Source organism: Tamandua tetradactyla, chromosome 5, assembly GCF_023851605.1.
Source record: "Tamandua tetradactyla isolate mTamTet1 chromosome 5, mTamTet1.pri, whole genome shotgun sequence".
Lineage (NCBI taxonomy): Eukaryota > Metazoa > Chordata > Mammalia > Pilosa > Myrmecophagidae > Tamandua > Tamandua tetradactyla.
This window is the reverse complement of record NC_135331.1, coordinates 18,449,477-18,469,741: the sequence shown is the minus strand read 5'-3', so window position 1 is coordinate 18,469,741 and position 20,265 is coordinate 18,449,477. Positions and strand designations below refer to the sequence as shown.

The window sequence follows — 20,265 nt, the reverse complement described above, 5'->3', positions numbered from 1 at the left end:
ACCCTGTGGGGTAGAGAAATGAAACTGGTTGATGTTTTTGGAGAGGCTGGTAACTCTGCGTTTCAGGGCTTATCTGGCATTGTAATAATCTGGAAGCCTTAAATTTCAAAAAAAACAAATTTACTAAGGAAAATATTCATGGATTTTTAGATCAGCTCAGGGTATTCTTTAAGATTTTCAGGAATACTGTTGGTTAGGACTTGGTGTACTGTGGGAATTTTGCAATATCTGTCTGAAGCTTGCATAAGAGTAAAAATAACCTCCAGAGTAACCTCTGGATTCTATTTGAATTTTTTAGCCACTGAAACTTTTTGTTTCATTTCTTTCCCCCATTTTTGTCAAGAAGGCATTGTCAGTCTCAGGGCCAGGTTCATCCCTGAAGTCATGTCTCACATTATCAGGAAGACACACCTGGAAGGCACGTCCTAAAAGGGGGGTGGGCGGTGGGGTGGAGAGTTGTGAGTTTATTTGCAGAATTAGCTTAGAGAGAGTGCCTCATTCTTTTTAACCATTAATAGTATTATGTTATATGGCTATAAAATAATTTATTCAATGAGGCGCCTCTCAGTTGACATTTTGTTTTTTTAAGTTTTATAGTATTATTACTACAGAGAACATCTCTGTACATAGATCTTTTTATACGTAGGCAAATATTTTTGGAAAATGTATTATCATAAGTGGAATTTCTGAGTTGAAGAACGTGTATTTCTAAAATTTTAAATAAATATTGCCAAATTGCTCTCTGAAAGGGGCCCAAGCACTTCTACTCCCACCTACAAAGCTAGAGTCCCTATTTTCTTGTATCTTTACCAAAATGGATATTAGCAATCCTTTTAATTAATGGGTAAATTTTAAGGATCACCACAGACTGGGCTGATCCTCTTCCTCCGTTATCACTGTACACTGAAGCTCACCATTTGCTAACCAGTTATTAAAACTAAGAACTAAAACTAAGAAAACATGAAATGGCATAGGCTAACAATATCTCCATTTAAATGCTCTAAATTCTAGTTGTTAACCTCAGTGGGGATGAGGAAAAAATTTTGGCATAAATGAGATTGGCTGCTTTTAAAGAAGTCAATACCACTTCTTTTGAAAACTTAAAAAAGAATGCTTAGAACACAATTAGGGACAGGGATGTTAGGAGATATTCCCTGGGCCCATATCTTACATAGCAGGTAGAGTCACATAAAGTAAGGTAAGGTGTTTAGGGGCTAATTTGCATGAAAAGTACCTTTATTTCAACACTAAGCTCACTCTCAGCTTGTCTAGATGTTCACAAAATGTAGTGTAGACTGAGGGAAAGGGTGCTTCAAGTTTCTCACCTCATACTCCCTCCAGGACATACATGGAGTACACTGATGGCAGAATATGTTCTTTTGTTGTTTTCACCTCATTGTGTTTAATTTGCATAACCTAAAAGTGCACATGATATTTTATATGTTGTCATTTGAACAAATCAAACAATCATTGTATCATTTCTAGCTAGAATACAAGAATTCTTCAGAATATTGCATCACCCAACTGAAAAAGCATTAAATAGGAAAATATGAGTCACATATTGGTATATCTTTTCATGGAAAATGATGAAGATCCAAAAATCTGAGTTTTAGTTTCAGTTCTGTTTTGCAGACGTTATATGACCTTCTGTTAGTCTCTCAATTACAAATGCCTTATTATTACATATGAAATGGGTAAATTCTTTCAGTCTTACCACCTAATAGGGTTGCAATTAGAATTGAATGAGAGATATGAAATCATTTTGAAAAATTGAAAGCACATTGTACATTGTTTTGTAGGCATAGTACGGGGCTCATAATTAGCTGAATAATTTTTTTCCATGGTTTAAATATGATAGGCAGCTTACCGTCTTAAACCCCAGCAACTCGGACATATAAATTAAAGGTAAAGGAACAACCTACAATTTTAACAGAATACCATTTCAGTATCATTATTCTCTTTACTGTTCTAATAGTTTATAAGAATAGCCTTAAGACATTATAGGCTAGATATTTACTGCTGAATACAGAAAATAATGATATTTATATACTTTGAAGCATTTTCACAAGGCCTCTCATCTTTACAAGAATGGTAGTGACTTTATGTTTGAAGAAACGAAAATGTACATTAAGAGACTTTCCAAAGCCATACCTAAGTCAGTAGAGGAGCTGAAACCAACTCAGTTCAGACTCACATTCTGTATATTGTTCCATTGATTCTCAGAATTTACTGTCTATCAGAATTAGCTGGGTAACTTGTTATAAAGACCAATCACTTGTACCCAGGAATTCTGATATCCATATCCTGTGGACAACACCCTGAAGCATTCCCTTAAACAGAAAAGAGAACATTTTATTTCTTCTAAATCATGTTTGTTTGCTTTCGGTCTTTTTTTTTTTTCTTTCCCTCATGAGTTCCAGGGCTCTGGGAAGCTTATACAATATATGGATGGCCAATATTAGGATTTCCTGGTACTCAAAACTCAGAGATGACATAGTGACCCAGGAACAGGACCTTGACCCATTTAAAGGCTTTCTTTGGCTTCTCTTGGTCATTCGTGTAACTAGTTTCTGGGAATGGCTCACTGTCCTTTGATGCCACCTAGGGGCCAGTTGGTGATTTTTAAAAGAAGAAGATTGGCTGGACCAGGTAAAGAAGAAAAATAAAATAAGGAAAAGAAAAATGTTGTAGGGGATGAGAGGAGATGCTCTAGGAAATTATCTTTCATTCCTTAAAATAAACTTAAGTTGTATTGTACACTAGAAAATAAGTCCCACGAGGGGATGTGCTTGTCCACTGCTCTAATACCTACCCAGGTGCCTGCCACCTAGTAACTGTTCTACAAATATCTGTTGAATAAACGAATGAGTGATTATGGCTCTGTTAAGGTAATAGATGCTATGCTGTTTAAAGGACTTCTTTTCAAATAGACTTCTTTTTTCAAATAGAACAAAGCCAAAATATGTTTTTTCAACCGTACCAATATACAGACATTAATTGATATTTCTGTGGAAATAAGTGACTTGGATTTTTTTACCATAAGGAATGTCATCAGAGAGGAGAGACTCCCCATTGTTCTCATTTAAAATACAGCTGAGGTGTTGCTCAGTGTAAAATTCTCACCTGCCATGTGGGAGACCTGGGTTTGATTCCTGGCCCATGCACTTCCCAAAAGCAAACAAACAAGTAAACAAAGAAAGAAAAAACAAACAATTCAACAAATGGTGCTGCAATAACAGGATATTCACATGGGAAAAGAAATGAATGTGACCCCAGGCATATAGCATACAAAAAAAAAAAATCCAGCTGAAAAACTTTCTACTTTCACTGACCTTCCTAACTAGTAGTGGTACCAGTCTTTTCAGAAATAGTATAGCATAAAATCTTTACCTCTTTTATAATCCTTATCTCGGATCTTACTCTTTTTAAAATTTTGCACATGAAATATTTCCCAGAATTGAAGTTGTTTTGGTTGCACATTAAGTGGAATTTATTTGAGCTTGCTTAAGCCAAAACCAAGGAATTTACTATAGGAATGCAGAGATGTCATAAAACCCAGTGGCAGTAAAACACCTGGGCCTACAAAAGGGCTTTGAAATCAGTCAGGAGCTTAGGCATCAAAGTATTCCTCTCACTGCTGCTTCTCTCTCTGTCATTCTTGCTCTGAAGCCCAGCTTTCTCTGATCCTCAGCCCTCATATGTAGTTTTTAATATATCCCTCAATTCAGCCACATGTAGAGATTAACTACCTCTAAATCCCAATTCCAGATTCCCAGGAGATTGGCCCAGGTTGGGCCTGTCTACCTCTAATTCAGTCAGTTGTGAGTTGAGCATATAGTTCAATAAATATCTCTTATACTTCCACTATTTGCAGTTTGAGGACAGACGATGTGGTTTAGTGAGCATTTTATGTTCCCAGATCACATGGTTCAGATCTATGAATATAGTGCTGTTCAGGAAATATTCTTGAATTGGTGAATGAAAAAATCCCTCCAACTTCCTCTTTTTCTTTTCTTCTTCCTCCCTCTACCCCAAGCAAAAAAAAAAAAAAAAAAAAAAAAGGACATTAGTAGAACTGAGAAGAGTAGAATGATTAGATCTAGATATAATGAAGCAAACCTTAATGGAAAAAAATGCAAGGGGAGAGATGGTGCCTACCTATTCCCAGTATGCCTGAACTTGAGATTTAAAAAAAAAAAAAAAAAATAGATAATTGGCCACTTCTGATAAATACAAAAGCAAGGTATTTCCCAGAAAACTAAGAACTTTGACATTATCAGTTTAATTCAGTGATTCTAAATCCTGGCTGTATCACCTGGAGAACTCTTAAAAATATTGATGTCAAGCCCCTTAAACTCAGCCCTATGATGAGATTCATGGGATTCAGGTATCTTTGTGTTTTAAAATCTTCGACATATGATTTTAATGGGCAACCAGGGTTGCTAACCACTGGCTTAAATGAAGAAACACTTAACGTCTATATTTACCACAATACCTAATTAAGTATAGGTCAGGTAGGAGTAATCCCATTTTACAGATAATGCTAGGAAGTTTCCTATCTTATAAATGATGAACTCTAAAACAGTGCTTAAATCTCCAGGATTGTTCATCTAATCTCATTAAGTCATGCTGCCAAATACTAATGGGTTTAATTAAGAGACACTTAGCAGTGCCATTCCTTGCCCTCCCTCACTTAGCACTGCATTTCTTTCCATTCATGTCCATTCATCTCTCTCCATTTATCTTTTGTTCCTGAATGCAGGAACTAAATAAAAAGAGGACCCAGAAGGAGATGGAGCATGCCATGCTGATCCGGCATGACGAGTCCACCCGTGAGCTAGAATACAGGCAGCTGCACACATTACAGAAGCTACGCATGGATCTGATCCGTCTACAGCACCAGACAGAACTGGAAAACCAGCTGGAGTACAACAAGAGGCGAGAAAGGGAACTGCACAGAAAGCACGTCATGGAACTTCGGCAACAGCCAAAAAACTTAAAGGTACGAGGAAATCGAAGTAGTTTTCCTGTCCATTATCCAGGTCAGGGTTGAATGGGGTCAGTGGTTCTTAAACCTGGCTGCTTTAGGTTTAAGAACCCAGGTCAGATTTACCTGGGCAACTTTTTAAAATTAAAATTTCAGGGCCCCATACCTACTGGATCAGAATCTGTAGTTGTGAAGCATGAAAGTCTGTATTTAACAAACTCCTGAAGAGATGCTGCTGGTGGTTTAGAAACCACTAAACTAGGTGATCACCCAATTTCTCTTTGTGTCTGATCAGCAATTTCTTAGAGTGCTTCATGACCTGCCCTTTTTAAAATTGTAATGTATGAACTAACAACAGTCTATGGTTATAATCTCAGGAAATTAAAATTTACCTGGGAGGTGTATATGGCAGATAGATTTCCTTTCTCATGCTAGTCACGTTATTGGTAATAGCTATCATGGACACTGCTGTGCTGAGGGAGGATTCTGAAGCCATGTCTACGCTGAGTAAGACAGAGTATGATTGATTAGTGCTGTCTGTCATAGGCATGGAAGTCAGGGATAAATCTACATGTGCCAGGCATTCACTACCCCTTTACAAGGGAATGTTGAGAAATTCCTTTGGCTCTCACTGATTCAAAATAATTTCATCTGACAGTTAATTGACAAGCTGTATGGCTTAAGCAGTTGCTGTATGTCAGGGAGGGGCACTGTCAGCTTTGAGACCACCCTCAATAACAATGGCCATGCTTCTCTTCTAGCCAAATCCTAACCTGTCTAGTTAGTGATTCCTGTCATCACAAATCCTGAAAGTGCTCATGAAACATACCTGTGACTATGAAGCAACCTGACGGAATGCCTTCTGGCCTTACAATAACACACTTACCTTTTCCTTGCAAAAATACATATTTAATAGCAAGTAAAATATCTTAATGGAGAAAGGATTTGATGTGCAAATACAACCTATTAATGGGGTTAAAAATCTAAAATCACTTTCCTGGTGACTTTATGCTAAAACCCGGTAAAAATGGGCTAGGAGGTGAATGAAGCACTATCCAGATGTCTTCCTTTATCAGTTTGTCAAGAAAATGCTATAAGCAAGAGAACTGAGAGCTGGCTTATATAATGCCATCCCCTTTCTCACTTGGAAACATTAAAAAACAGCAAACCAAATTCATTGAAGATTTTGATCAAGAAACCATTAAAATAATGCCAACCCTTTTAACATGTAAGCTTCATGGTATTCTACAATCTGCTTAGAGCTGCCATCCCCTTGTAGCAGTTCCATATTTCTTTGAAGCCATTTGTAAATTCAAAGTTACTTCTATTAAGTTACATAAAACCAAATTATTAGTAGAATTAACTCCTGGTTATATCGTATGTATCATTTCCATTATTTTTCACTATTATTCATTAGCAATGTTGGTCACTATACCAAAAGACAGATTGGTCCCAGCAACTTTATTCTATCATTAAAAAGGACAACTTTCTATATTTATTGATATGTCTTTATTTTCTCTTTGACACTGTTTGTTCACAGGCCATGGAAATGCAAATTAAAAAACAGTTTCAGGACACTTGCAAAGTACAGACCAAACAGTATAAAGCACTCAAGAATCACCAGTTGGAAGTTACTCCAAAGAATGAGCACAAAACAATCTTAAAGACACTGAAAGATGAGCAGACGAGAAAACTTGCCATTTTGGCAGAGCAGTATGAACAGAGTATAAATGAAATGATGGCCTCTCAAGCGGTAAGTGGTTAGGTTTGGTGCCACAGTTTCAAGAGCTTTGGGAATCAAGAAAATTCAACATCCAACCTTTTGTTCCCAAGATGATTATTGCACAAATTTAGGATACTGATGTTTTTCTACCCAAAGAACTGAGAAAATGACGACGCTGAATAAAGCCAAGCCAATGTGGATACTTGCTGGAGTGTGTCTATTAACACAGAATTCAAGGAAGGACATGCTGGATCAGCCTGTGGCACATAGGGACTTTTCGTGCAAGATGTGATAGATGCTGCATATATGTTCATTCATCAAATATTTACTGAGTACCAACCTCCTCCCACCCCCCCATTAATATCAGGCACAAATGAATAAGACACAGTCCCTGTTCTTACGGATGTCACAGACAAGTGAGGAAGATAGACACACAGACACATTCATTCAATAAACAGTTACTAAGCATCTGTGTTCAGCACTTTGCTGGGCTCAGAGATATAATGATGAGCTAGATAGACAGCAATGGGTCCTTTCCATCATACTTTTAGTCTAGCAAGGGGATCAGATAATTAAGCAATAATAAGCATAGTAAGTACTATGAAATGGGAGGTCCTGGGAGCTATGTGGGGAATGAGTAAGAACATATAATCTGGTCTAGGGAAAGCTTCCCAGGTGAAGCCAAGAGGCCTGCAGGAACTCACTGAAGCAGTTTCCATGAAAAAGAATCATAGGCAGATGTCCAAAAGATGGAAAGTGTGCAGGTGGGGACTGAAAGAACTTTGGTGAGAACCCAAAGTTCAAGGATGAGAATTGTGGGGGCCCAAAATGGAGATGTCATAAAGGTCTTGGTAAGTCAGGGGTGGGAGCTTGCCTGGTAATTCAGTGCAGGATGCACAAGGAGATGAGTCATGAAGAGTTCACCCAACAGGCAGAAGAGAAAAAAGTCACTCCTGGCAGAGGACACAGCATATGCAGAGACTCAAAGCTAAAAGAGGATGGCTCATTTGAGAAAGTTTGTAGCTGGTATAGCAGGAGAATAGAGTGCTTGTTTAGAGGAAGCAGGTAAAAAGTCAGTGGTCAGACCCTCAAAAAGTCATATTAAGGAGTTTGGACATTATTCTGTAAGCAATGAAGAGGTGCTGAAGACTGTTTTAAGAAGGAAAGTTACAGGGTAAGATTTGTGTTATAAAAAGATACTGGCAGTAATTGTGGCAAATATAGGTAAAGAGACCTGTTAGGAAGCTAATGTAATAGTCCAGGTAAAAAAATTATGAAGGCCTGAACTAAGAATATGCGAATGGAGATGGTAATAGGAGATGGATTTGATAAAAATTTAGGATGAGACTATGGAACTTGATGGTCAATTTGAGAGGTAAGCTTGAGAACAGAATAGAATAGGTCATCCATCATTTTACCAAGATGGGAAAACAGAAGGAGGAGTGAGTTTGGATGTCTGAAGAAATTATTAAGTTGTGTGCAGGTTATTTGAGCTACATGAATGTCCAGGTAGAAAGGCACACAGGTGGAAAAATGAATCTGGAGTTCTGGTAGGATGTCAGAATTAAAGACAAAAAGTTAGGTGTTCTTGGTGTATGAGGGCAGGTATTATAGCTGTCATGAATAGATCTGCTAGGGACAGAAGATAGTATTAAAGGAGAAGGGAACTAAGGACATAGTCTGCTAGACACCATCATTTGAGGGCTGAATAGAAGTAAACCCAGAATGGCGAGCAGTCAGACACGTGGGAGAGGAAACATGAGAGAGTGTATCACAGGAGCCAGAATAAAAGTTTCTGGCTGATGCTTTCTAATGTTGCAGAAGCCAATTAAAAGAATGATCTTCGAGGTGTACAATGGAGTTGTCCATTAATTGCCACAGACATTCAGTGGACTGGTAGAACAGAAGACATTACAGTGTGCTAAAAGTGAGATAGACACTGTTAAGTAAGATTGGTTTCAGATCCTCAGCAGCAAAGGACAGTAGACAGAGAGTTGTACCTAGAAAAGGAGGCAGAGTTAAAGGAGAACTTCTGTCACTTGGAAAAGACTTGAAGATGTTCCAAGGGAACCCAGTACATTCATTCACTCATTCAGTCACTCAACAAGTACTTACTGAGTACCTACACTGTGCTGTAGGCATCATGCATACTGTGGTAAATAAGACAGTTATGGATCATGTCTTTGTGAAATTTATAGAACAGTAAAGGAAACAGCATTGAGCAAGTCTGTTGGATGTTATGGCAGAGCAAGCATAGGATGTCAGCAGACTGTATCACCACGAGAGCTAACTTAGTCTGGAGAATCAGGAAAAGCCTTGCTGATAAAGTGATTATTTAAGTTGAGGTGTAGAGAGCACATTCCAATCAAGAGGAACTGCATATGTAAAAATGTGAAGGACAATGACATTTTTGCAGAACTTAAATCCATAATGTTTGGAATGTAGAAAACTAGGAGGAGAGACACAAGAAAATAAAACTGGAGGGTTAAATCAGGCCAGATCAGGTAGGGGTTTGCAGGCCTTATGAAGAATTTTGATCTTTATCCTAAAAGCATTGAGAAGCCAGTGATGAGTATTAAGTAAGTATCTGACATCAAATTTGCATTTTTTAACAGTCATTCTGGGGACATGTGAAGAATGGCCTGGGAGATGGCAAGAGCAAATATAGAGAGATCATTTATGAAGTTGCTGTTTTTATCAGGGCACAAGGGAGTAGTGGCTAGAGCAGGGAGGGGACAGTCAGGATGAAGGGGAAGTGAATAAATGTGAGAGCTAGGCAGGAGGTAGAATTGAGAGCATTCGTGACAGATGGAATGTGGAAAATGAAGAGTTAAGAATGATCCCAGTCTTCTGGTTTGAGCAGAATGGTAGATGACAATGTTGAAAAAGGAAGCAGAACAGATTGCAGAAGTAGGGGGTGGGGAGATAAGTTAATATTAGTCATATTCAACATGAGGGCCTGGCAAACATTCAGGTGATGATGTCTGGTGGACAGCTAGATAAGCTAGGCTGAATTTCAGAAGTGAAGTTTGAGATAGAGATAGAAATGCGGGAATATGTGCATACCTGTGGAAGTTTTGGAGTAGAGGAGACTCCTTAGGAAGAGAGATTAGAGAAAGAACACGGCCCAGGACAAAGCTAAGGCACATCTACATTTCAGGGATGGTAAGGTAGGGACTAGTTGGGAAAGGTGTAGCCAGAAAGAGAGGAAAAGACCATGAAGGTATGGTATCTCAAAAGGCAAGAGAAAGATTATAGGAAGAAAGAGATCATCAACAATGTCAAATGCTGCTGAGAGGTTAGGTAAGATAAGGACCCCTTTAAGGTGGTCACTGTGACCTGGACATGAACAATGTCAGTGAGTAGAGAGGACCAGAATGGGGAGTGAAAGTTGAGGCATATAGAGGGGGTGGTGAAGGTAAGGAGGAGAGAGTTGGTAGGGACATAGAGGTTGACAGGATGTTTGTCTTGTTCATCTTTGTATTCTCAGCATCTGCAGCAATGCCTGGCATATAGCAGGTGCTCAGTGGATGTTGATTACATAATAGGAAAGAGATGTCCATCAGGAATATAGGGCCATGACTGCCTTTCAGTAAAAGGAGAGAAATACCCTTTCTTCTGAGCTGGAGGAGTGGGAGAGTGATAAAAGTATGAATGATATTATAGCTATCCTTTGCTGACTGATGACCATGTGCCAGATACTGTTTTAAGTATTTTGTGGGTGTTCTCTCATTTCATTTTTATGAAATCCCTTTTAAGTAGTTGCTGTTTTAACCTGATTTTACCTATAAGGAAAAGTAAAGTTACCTTTCTAGGGCAGGAGTTGGCAATCTTTCAGTCAAAAGCGAGACAGTAAATATTTTAGATTTTGTGGACCATGGAGTCACTGTTGGGACTACTCAATTCTGCTTCTCTAGTATAAAAGCAGCCAGAGAGAAGATATAAATGAACAGGCATATCTGTGTTTCCAGTAAGACTTTATTTACAAAATAGGCAGCAGGCCAGATTTGGCCAGTGGGCTATAATTTGCTAATCCCTGGTTTAGGTCATATAACTAATTAATGGCAAAAGCTGGGATCTGAATACATCTCTCTCTTTTTTTTTTTAATCTCTAAGCCTACATACTTGGCTACTGCTGCATTATAGTGCTTCTATCATATCCTTTATTTCAGTTTCACACTTTAGAAAACAGACGTGATATTTACCTATACTCATGAAACTTTTTAATGATTTTGGTCTATGTAGCTTTAAAGTGATGAACACCAAATACTTAATAATTTCTAATACTGAGACTTTTGTAGAGTCAGAAGCTGTTGTAGAATACCAGAAACAAAAGGAGAAAGTGATTCAATGGACTACCCTGCCCCTAGGAAGAGCCTCTCACCCACTTGGCCAAGGCTTATAGCAACATTGCAGGACAGGTGAAAAGAACAGGGCTTCATTCCCTTTCTTGATAAACCATCTCCCATGTAAAGGCGGTGTGATGGGAATCCTAACAGCGAGCCACTAGGCTTACAGTAGCCAGTATCTGCAAGGTTGTTACCAGCTCTGCTGCAGACTGACTGCTCATCACGTCTGGTGTCTCTTCTCCCTGACTTCATTCCCCATCAGGAAAATGAGAAGAGAGCGATATTCTTTAGTGGATTTGAACGAAAGCTGGTTAGGATTAATTATTAGAAAGTATTTTAGAAATGTGATTACATAATTTATGTTCACTTGATCTTCTGTAGTATTTTCCTCCAAAAGTATTAAGACACTATGCAAATAATTTTCTAAAACTACTCTAACCTTTCAAAAAGTCATTTCTCAATTGAGATATATTGCTGTTGTCATGACTTTTTCAGAATAGAAAAGGAACCATCAGGTACAGAATACATATCTTGGCAAAGTGGTCTATGTGGAAATATGCATCCTTTCTCAGGGTAGAAAGAACTAAGTTAAGGGTTTTAATCTAATGGTTCTGAGCTGAACTAAGGGCCTGCTAAATCTGGATGAAAACAAGCCTGGGGCTGGGGGCTGAGAGGTCATCATCCTAAATAGTCCTGCTAGTGACCAAAAACCTTCCCTAAAGCGCTACTCTGGGAATAGTTATATTCTGCTACTTAAGAGGGTAGCATTTCTGCTGGTTTGTTTGGCGCACTTTCCATACAAGATCTGGATATGTTGATAATATAAATACAAAGTTTGGGTGCTGTAGGAAACAAGGGAAACTTTGCTAGGCTATGTGATGATCTGGTCGTCACTACTTCAAACCAGAGTATGTCCCATAAGGTAATCAAGTGGGGTAGAGATTTTGAATCACTAGGGTTATAGATTGGCAGGATAATGTGTATAGCCAACAGGAACCAATATTGCATGCTAGGAACGTAACACTACTGTGATACAATCCTCAAGTTTTATGGATATTGGATTTACTTTTTTAGCACTAAAGATATCTAAATGAATGATGGCTTTAGTGGTAAAGCTACATAACATGGAAGTGATCTAGTCAAAACCAAAATAATGAACAGCTACTATTTATTGAACACTTAGTACTGCCATAAAAACTATGCTGAAGACTTTTCATGAATTTAACCCTTGCACCAATTTTATTATGTAGGAATTATTGTTCTTTTCAAAAGAAAATAAATAAATGAGGCAAAGAAAGGTTAAAGAAGTTGTGAAGGTGACACATCTAAGTGAATGGTAGAGCTACAGGTCAAACTGTGTCTGCCTCCAAAACCCCTGGGTTTGGTCACTGGAGCATGGAGCCCTCCTGCCTCCTGCTGCTGTGGTTTCAAATCACATTTGGAAAAACTAAGGGTATCTAGGGCATCTGTTTTTCTGCGGGGACCCATTTCAAAAATCCAAACAAGGAAGCTTCTTCCAGTAGTCGCCAAGTACAGTAAACTAGAGGTGAATTACAGTGTATGTCTTCTATGCCCCACAGTTACGGCTAGATGAGGCTCAAGAAGCAGAATGCCAGGCCTTGAGGCTACAGCTCCAGCAGGAAATGGAGCTGCTCAATGCCTACCAGAGCAAAATCAAGATGCAAACAGAGGCACAACATGAACGCGAGCTCCAGAAGCTAGAGCAGAGGGTGTCTTTGCGCAGAGCACATCTTGAGCAGAAGGTAGGAGTGTTACTGCTGGATGAATGGGGGGAAGATGGATGGGAACTGCCATGACTTAGCCCTGCCTGTGTTCCAAGGATTAAACTAGGCCGGTGATGTACAGTATCTGCTTTTATCTTCCAGATATCCCTGAGAAGTAGGTGTTATCTCCATTCTCTGGGCTGGATACTAAGGCTCAAGGCAGTTAGGTTACTGGCACTAGTCTGTCTGAATCTACAGCCTGAGCCCTTTCTACAACTCTGCTAGGAACCTTCCACCTTCAGAGCCAGAGCAGTGTCAGGGGTTACTGGATAGTTGATAGGATATATGAAAGGGACTGTGAACTGACAGCATGAGGTTAAAATGTCCTGTTATATTCCTGGCCGTTAAATGGCATGAGGAAGACACATTTGGCTTTTATTTTTAGCTATTCCTAAACCAAGAGTAATCACCAACAGGGCCTTTTAAAAATTTTTAAATGAAGAGAGGCTGATACTGCCATGCATAATAAATGTTATCTGAATTGAAATGTTCATTTCTTTAGACTTTGCTGACGAAAATGAAGTAGAAAAGATTTCATAAAGCATTTCAAAGCTGGTAAGCATTTATTGCTTCACCAGTTTTTTTTGCACTTTCTTCTGGTAGCTCCCTTAGACCAACGTAACAGGATATTTTCCCAACTCCTGTTCTAGAACTAAATTGCTAATGACCCAGGGGCATTCGGCTCTCCAAGGGAAAGCAGCACAATCTAATTGTGCTTGAGTGTCTCTTAGCTTCTCCTGAGCCATCTCCTGCTGAAACAGGACACTGACCTAGATCAGCCCAGCTGCTTAGTTTGCTAGAATGGTGTTACAAACCCCAGGTGGGCCCCCAACACTTTTATTCTTGTGAGCAAGTTTTAAATATAATGGATTAAATACGAGATCTTTATCACAGGACTCTCCCAGCCCCTTTCAGTCTAATTACTCTTGGTTCCTGTGAATGCATCTGTGTGTCACATGTGTGCATGTGTGTGTGCACGTGTGCATTGGGTACTTGTGGGGAGAGCCTTTCCATTGAAGACTGCTCATTGTGCTGTTTCAGATTGAAGAGGAGCTGGCTGCCCTTCAGAAGGAACGCAGCGAGAGAATAAAGTATCTACTAGAAAGGCAAGAGCGAGAGATTGAAACTTTTGACATGGAGAGCCTCAGAATGGGATTTGGGAATTTGGTTACATTAGATTTTCCTAAGGAGGACTATAGATGAGATTAAATTTTTTGCTATTTACAAAAAAAGGAAAAAAGAAAAAAAATTCGGACCCTACAAAACCACATTCCCCATTTAAACGGGCGTTGCTCTCGCTCTCTCTCTCTCTTACTCTTACTGACATCGTGTCGGACTAGTGCCTGTTTATTCTTACTCCATCAGGGGCCCCCTTCCTCCCCCCATGTCAACTTTCAGTGCTGGCCAAAACCCGGCCGCCTCTTCTATCCATAGTACACGTCACAGTATTGATGTGACTCAAAATGTTTCAGTGAAAACTTTGGAAGACAGTTTTAACAAAATCAATGAACCAACAGTAAGAAAAAAGTGGATGTATATTGCTTTAAGCAATCACTCGTTACCACCAATCTGTGAAAGTAAAGCAAAAAAAATAATAATAATAAATGCCAAGGGGGAGAGAGACACAATATCCGCAGCCTTACACCTTAACTAGCTGCTGCATTATTTTATTTTATTTTATTTTTTGGTATTTATTCATCAGGAATTAAAAAAAAAAACAAAGTTTTATTAAAGATTGAAAATTTGATACATTTTACAGAAACTAATTGTGATGTACATATCAGTGGTGACATATTATTACTTTTTTGGGGATGGGGGGGTGGGTGGGGTGAAGAGATCTTGTGATTTTTAAGAACCTGCTGGCAAGAGTTTAACTTGTCTTCAGCATATTCTGATTGTATCATAATCATTTTCTGCTGTTGCAGAGGATGTGAATACACTTAAGGAGCTCACAGAATCCCAGTAGCACAAATTGGGCTTTGGCAAATCGTGTATTTTGTGTATAGAAGGAATTTAAGGAGAGGTATTACTTATTTTCATATTGTATTTTAACTGTTTCTCTGATCAAATTTTTTTACTTCCTCCTCCTATTCCTCCCCACCTCCCTCCTTTTCCAATTCAGTATTTGGAGTTCAACACTGTCTCTCAATCAGATCATCTTGATCTTTTTCTTTATTTCCCTTCCCTTCCCTAAGTCCCATATCTTTGGTCATAAATATTACATTATTCACACTTTCAAACTGTGTATTTTCTTACAATAAAAAATGATGAAAAAAAAAAGGCTTTACTTCTTTTGCATGCACTTTAAAAAAAAATTTTTCAGGTTACAAGGAAGAGCATGATAACTGTCAGAGCTTTTAATTATATTTGTAAATAAAAGTGTTCATCACATTGCCTTGCTGTGTTATTGTAGCAGGAAGTTTCCCTCCTAGGTTCACCAGTTCATAATTCAGAAGGAGAGCATCCTCCTGAAACCCTTGCTCTGAGAAGAACCATTCGAGGTTTCCAGGTAAGGCTGTCTCTGCTAAAGTCTTCCACCGGGCTGAAGGCAGTGTTGCACTGTTTGAAGTGGTCAGTTGTACCTTCTGCCCTTCGGAACTGAAAAACTCACGTGTGAGTACACACACACCCTAGTTTGCCAGCCAGGCATCTGCGTAAGAGCATGTACTATTGAGGAAAAAAGTCCGGCAACCTTAAAGAAAAGCAGGGCAGAGAGAAAGCAATATAACCAAATATTTTAAATTATCTCACTGTAATAGTAGATCCTCCCTCCCCTCATTCTGCTTATATTATAATAACTTGATGTGCATAACACTCAGGTAGTAAAAAAAATACTATTTCTAGGATATGGTTTGTGGGGTTCTAGTCCGGGGCATTGAAAATTCCTCTTGAGAATAATGACCTGAAGATCATTCCCACATCCTACAGGTGTTCAGTCTTACAGACAGATGTGACCACTCATGTTCATGATCACAGACTAAAGCATACAGATATAATCAAAATTCTAAATAACTGACAAAGTTAACCCCAGCTATAGTCCTTTAATAATCACCTAACTTCCTAAGCACTGCACTTCATTGAAGTTTCTATATTATGTAACTCTAAAAACACTGGAAAGGCTGGTAATAAGATTCATAATTATCAAAGATAAATAGAGCATGTGTATTGCATGCTTCTGCTTTACCATGTCATTGGTAAATAAATGGTAAAACACACAAAGCATTTTACAGATGAGGGAAGTAAGCTCAGAGCAGGGTAAATGGTGCTTATAGGATCTGACACCATTCTGATTTCAGAACCCATGCTTCTAAACAGTGAACCACACTGCCACCTAAAAGAACATTAAATCTTCAGTTAAGGCAGAAAAACTTCCTAAAATCTATTTCATCCATTTCTTTCTATGGTGAAAATGCCTAGTCTGTGAGAAGGCATTATACCTGTGAGATTTTGGGTGTCCATCAATAAAGGTTACCATTTCACAAATCTGCCACAATGTGTCCCAGAGCAGAGTTACCAGAAAGAAGGACTGCAGTCCCTGCTTCTAACACCTTGAAGAGACTACGCATTCCAACTCGGGAGTCCCTGCGTGTGGAGTCAGTAGGAAGACAGGAAAGGGAGGCTGGGACTGCAGCAGAGTGCCAGTGTCCTGTGTCCATCCAGCGCAGACTGAACGCCTTCCCCGAGTTAAAAAGAAGTTAGAGTGCTCCATAATGTGTAACAAACCACCCAAAAACTGCTCCAAAATTTACTACGTTCATAGATTTTGTGAGTCAGGAATTTAGACAGAGATCTGGAGGGATGGCTTTCTCTGCTCCACAATGTTTGTGGCTTCAGCTGGGATGACAGGCAGCTGGGGGAATCATATGGAGATTTTTTTCACAAAGATGTCCAGTCTTCTATCCTGGTTGTTGACTGGGATCCCAGTTGAGGCTGTCCACAAGAGCACCTACATGTGACCTCTCCCTGGGTCTGGGCTTCCTCTGAGCACGGGGGCTTCAGCTGGACCTCTTATGTGATGACTCGGCTTCAAATGAGGATTATGGCAAACAAGATGGAAAGCACACCACTTTTATAACCCAACGTTGAAATTACAAAGCATTATTTTAATGGCAAAGCACTGATTCAAGGGAAGAGGACATGAATCCACTGAAAGGTAGAGGAGAATTAAGATCACACTGTTGAAGAGTATGTGAGATGGAAGATAGCATTGTGATTATATTTGAAAAATACTATATGCCAGAGTTTAAGGCCACATATAATGCAGGTTATTTGTCATAAATAGGATAGATATAGATGGCTGTATTCCTGCCTACGACCATTTCTTTCTGTTTAAAGACTAGCATCTGCTTTGTGCCCATATTTACTTCTCAGTTTATTCTCTTGGCTGAGTTTCACATTCCTGTTCCTCTCTCCCTAATGAACATGGATGCAAACTTTCTCAACAAAATATTAGAAAATCAAATCCAACAACATATTAAAAGAATTTACACCACGACTAAGTGGGGTTTATACCAGGGATGCAAGGATGGTTCCACACAAGAAAATCGATTAATATAACACAGCACATTAACAAATCAAAAGGGAAAAATCACATGATCATCTTGATGCTGAAAAAACATTCAACAAAATTCAACATCCTCTTCTGATAAAAACACTTCAAAAGATAGGAATCAAAGGTAACTTCCTCGATATGATAAAGGACATATATGAAAAACCGATTGCCAGCTTCCTACTTAATGGGAGAGACTGAAAGTTTTCCCTCTAAGACCAGGAATGAGACAACGATGCCCTCTTCTAGCACTATTATTCAACAATGTGCTAGAAGTTCTAGCTAGAGCAATCAGGCAGGACAAAGAAGTAAAAGGCATCCAAATTGGAAAGGAAGAAGTAAAACCTTCATTATTTGCAGATGACATAATTCTATACTTGGAAAATCCTAAGAAATCTACAACAAAGTTACTTGAGCTAATAAATTCAACAAGGTGGTGGTATACAAAATTAACGTGCAAAAATCAGTAACATTTCTATACACAAGCAATGACCTAACTGATGAGTCAGTTAAGGAAAAAATTCCATTCAAAATAGCAACTAAAAGAATCAAGTACTTAGCAATGAACCTAACTAGGGATAGTAAAGGACTTGCACACAGAAAACTACATAAGATTGCCAAAAGAAAGAAGATCTAAATAGGTGGAAAGACATTCCCTGCTCATGGATAGGAAGGCTAAATATAGTTAAGATGTCAATTCTACCCAAATTCATCTACAGATTCAACACAGTACCAATCAAAATTCCAACAACCTACTTTGAAGACCTGGAAACGCTAGTTACCAAATTCATCTGGAAGGGAAAGAGACTCCAAATAGCTAAAAGCATCCTTAAAAAGAAAAACGAAGAGAGGATTAACACTGCCTGACTTTAAAACTTCTTATAAAGCCACAGTGGTCAAAATAATATGGTACTGGCACAAAGAAATTTTTTTATTAATTTTTAAATTTTAAAAAAATATAACAGCAAACACAAAAATTCTTAACTTATGATTATTCCGTTTTACATATATAATCAGTAACTCACAATATCATCACACAGTTGCATATTCATCATGATCATTTCTTAGAACATTTGCATCAATTCAGAAAAAGAAATAAAAAGACAACAGAAAAAATTTCATACATACCATATCCCTTACCCCTCCCTTTCACTGATCACTAGCATTTCAATCTACTAAATTTATTTTAACATTTATTCCCCCTATTATTTATTTTTATTCCATATGTTTTACTCGTCTGTTGATAAGGTAGATAAAAGGAGCATCAGACACAAGGTTTTCACAATCACACAGTCACATTGTGACAGCTATATCATTATACAATCATCTTCAAGAAACATGGCTACTGGAACACAGCTCTACATTTCCAGGCAGTTCCCTCCAGCCTCTCCATTACATCTTGACTAACAAGGTGATATCTATTTAATGCATAAGAATAACCTCCAGGATAACCTCTCGACTCTGTTTGGAATCTCCCAGCCATTGACATTTTATTTTGTCTCATTTCACTCTTCCCCCCTTTGGTCGAGAAGATTTTCTCAATCCCTTGATGCTGAGTCTCAGCTCATTCTAGGATTTCTGTCCCATGTCGCCAGGAAGGCCCACACCCCTGGGGTCATGTCCCATGTAGACGGGGCAGGGCAGTGAGTTTGCATGTCGTGTCGGCTGGAGTGAGGCCACATCTGAGCAACAAAAGAGGTTCTCTTGGGGATGATGCTTAGGCCTAATTTTAAGTAGGCTTGACCTATCCTTTGTGGGGTTGTTTCATTTGAACAGACCCTAAGATTGGGGGCTCAGTGTATTGCTTTGATTGTCCCCACTGCTTGTGAGAATATCAAGAATTCAACTTGGGGAAGTTGAATTTTCCCCCTTTCTCACCATTCCCCGAAGGGGACACAAAGATAGAAATTTTGACCAATGGAATCAAATCGAGAGTACAGAAATAGACCATCAAATCTATGGTCAACTGATTTTTGACAAGGCCTTCATATCCACTGAACTGGGACAGAAGTCTTTTCAATAAATGGGTGTGGGAGAACTGGATATCAATAGCCAAAAAAATGAAAGTGGACCCTTATCTTACACCCTATACAAAAGTGAACTCAAAGTGGATCAAGCACCTAACTAGAAGAACTAGCACCATAAAGCTTCTAGAAGAAAATGTAGGGAAACATCTTCAAGACCTAGTATTAGGAGGTAGCTTTCTAAATTATACACCCAAAGCACAAGCAACAAAAGAAAAATAGATAAATGGGAACTCCTCAAAATCAAATGCTTTTGTACTTCAAAAGACTTTGTCAAAAAGGTGAAAAGGCAGCCAACTCAATGGGAGAAAATATTTGGAAGTCACATATCGGACAAAGGTTTGATATCCTATATATATAAAGAAATCATACAACGCAACAACAACAAAAGAACAAACAATCCAATTATAAAATGGGTTAAAGATATGAATAGACATTTTTCCAAAGAACGAATACAGATGGCTAAAAAGCACATGAAGAGATGCTCACTTTCATTAGCTATAAGGGAAATGCAGATAAAGACTACAATAAGATACCACATCACACCTATAAGAATGGCTGCTTTTAAACAAACAGGAAACTACAAATATTGGAGAGGATGTAGAGAAATTGGGACACTTATGCAGTGTTGGTGGGAAGGTACAAAGGTACAGCCATTATGGAAGACAGCCTGGCAGTTCTTTAGGAAACAAAGTATCAAGTTGCCATATGACCCAGCAATAGCACTACTTGGTATATACCCTGAAGAGCTGAAAGCAGTGACAGAAACAGACATTCGCACACTGATGTTTACAGCAGCATTACTCAAAATTGCCAAAAGATGGAAACAATCCAAATGCCCATCAACAG

The 20,265-nt window shown here is 38.7% G+C and overlaps 1 protein-coding gene across 5 annotated transcripts in view; it reads left to right on the top strand.

Moving 5' to 3' along the window:
* The window catches only part of TAOK3 (TAO kinase 3), a 225,871-nt gene extending 211,281 nt beyond the window's left edge, over positions 1-14,590 (top strand). For all 5 annotated transcript variants that reach the window (XM_077159953.1, XM_077159954.1, XM_077159952.1 and 2 more), the window contains 4 exons: positions 4,763-5,002; positions 6,528-6,740; positions 12,640-12,822; positions 13,885-14,590. In XM_077159953.1, coding sequence (XP_077016068.1) covers positions 4,763-5,002; positions 6,528-6,740; positions 12,640-12,822; positions 13,885-14,046 — 798 coding nt within the window. In that variant the 3' untranslated portion in view covers positions 14,047-14,590. The remainder of the gene's footprint in view (positions 1-4,762; positions 5,003-6,527; positions 6,741-12,639; positions 12,823-13,884) is intronic.
* Positions 14,591-20,265: the final 5,675 nt, after the last annotated feature.